This window comes from Sinocyclocheilus rhinocerous, unplaced genomic scaffold (assembly GCF_001515625.1).
Source record: "Sinocyclocheilus rhinocerous isolate Xijiao unplaced genomic scaffold, SAMN03320098_v1.1 scaffold7341, whole genome shotgun sequence".
Lineage (NCBI taxonomy): Eukaryota > Metazoa > Chordata > Actinopteri > Cypriniformes > Cyprinidae > Sinocyclocheilus > Sinocyclocheilus rhinocerous.
This window is the reverse complement of record NW_015642115.1, coordinates 26956-27940: the sequence shown is the minus strand read 5'-3', so window position 1 is coordinate 27940 and position 985 is coordinate 26956. Positions and strand designations below refer to the sequence as shown.

The 985-nt window shown below is 43.9% G+C and overlaps 1 protein-coding gene across 1 annotated transcript in view; it reads left to right on the top strand.

The window, feature by feature from the left end:
* Nucleotides 1–384: 384 nt before the first annotated feature.
* The window catches only part of LOC107755684 (insulin-like growth factor-binding protein 3), a 16019-nt gene continuing 15418 nt past the window's right edge, over nt 385–985 (top strand). The window contains exon 1 of the mRNA XM_016572571.1: nt 385–742. Coding sequence (XP_016428057.1) covers nt 593–742 — 150 coding nt within the window. The 5' untranslated portion in view covers nt 385–592. The remainder of the gene's footprint in view (nt 743–985) is intronic.

The window sequence follows — 985 nt, the reverse complement described above, 5'->3', positions numbered from 1 at the left end:
TCATTCTGTTACACTGTGGAAGCTTCTGTCACGAAAACAAATTCCTCGTATGTCACGCAGTAAAATGTCATTTGTAGCTTGTAAAAAAAAATAATAATAAAATTGCATAAGTTAATTATATTTTTTATGTGCATTATATTTTAGTTACATTACCTTTGCTACGTCAACAGGTGTTTCTAAGTGCTTTCGGTCTAAAAGCGCGCGCAAGATTCCCTGTTTTTCACTCATCTCTTCTGTTGAAGGATTTCATTAAGGATGCGCGCGGTCCCTTAAGACCGAGACCGGTGACTACATAATTCATACCGGGGGGAGTGACTTAGTGCCCGTGCTTTTCCTGCCTGTATAAAACCTGAAGTTCCACTTAAACTCGCTTACAGATGGAGAGACCCAGCCGCTTAGTTAACAGTCTAGTCAAACCGACGTGACAGCAGCACAACCAAAGCGCCGCTACTTTCCCAAGGCATATGTTGAGAGCTCAGGCTTATAATCAGGAATATATGTAATCATATATTCAGGTGAGGTGATCTGACGCACCGTTTTTTCCACGCATCTACCCCCGTGTGAGTGTGCGCGCGTTCAGCCCTTCGGCTCCATGACGGGACTGTATGCGCTCTGCCTGACCGCGCTGCTCGCAGCATTCGCCAGGCTGGCTGAAAGCGTCAGCCCTGTGGTCCGCTGCGAGCCATGTGACGAAGGGGCGATGGTGCTGTGTAAACCGCTGCCCCGGGACTGCGCCGATTCTGTCACGAAAACAAATTCCTCGTATGTGTAAACATACCTGGCAATAAAGCTCATTATGATTCTGATTCTGATTCTGACATCCCTCACAGCCTCGTTTTCATGTTTGTGAAAAATTAAATATAGCGCCACCCTTAAGGTCTATTTTATTTTTTAATGAATCCACACGTCTAATATTATTATAATGAACTGTGTTACTTTATTTGTTTATTAGTAAAATTGTAGTTAAATTGTAGTCCGTCCGTCC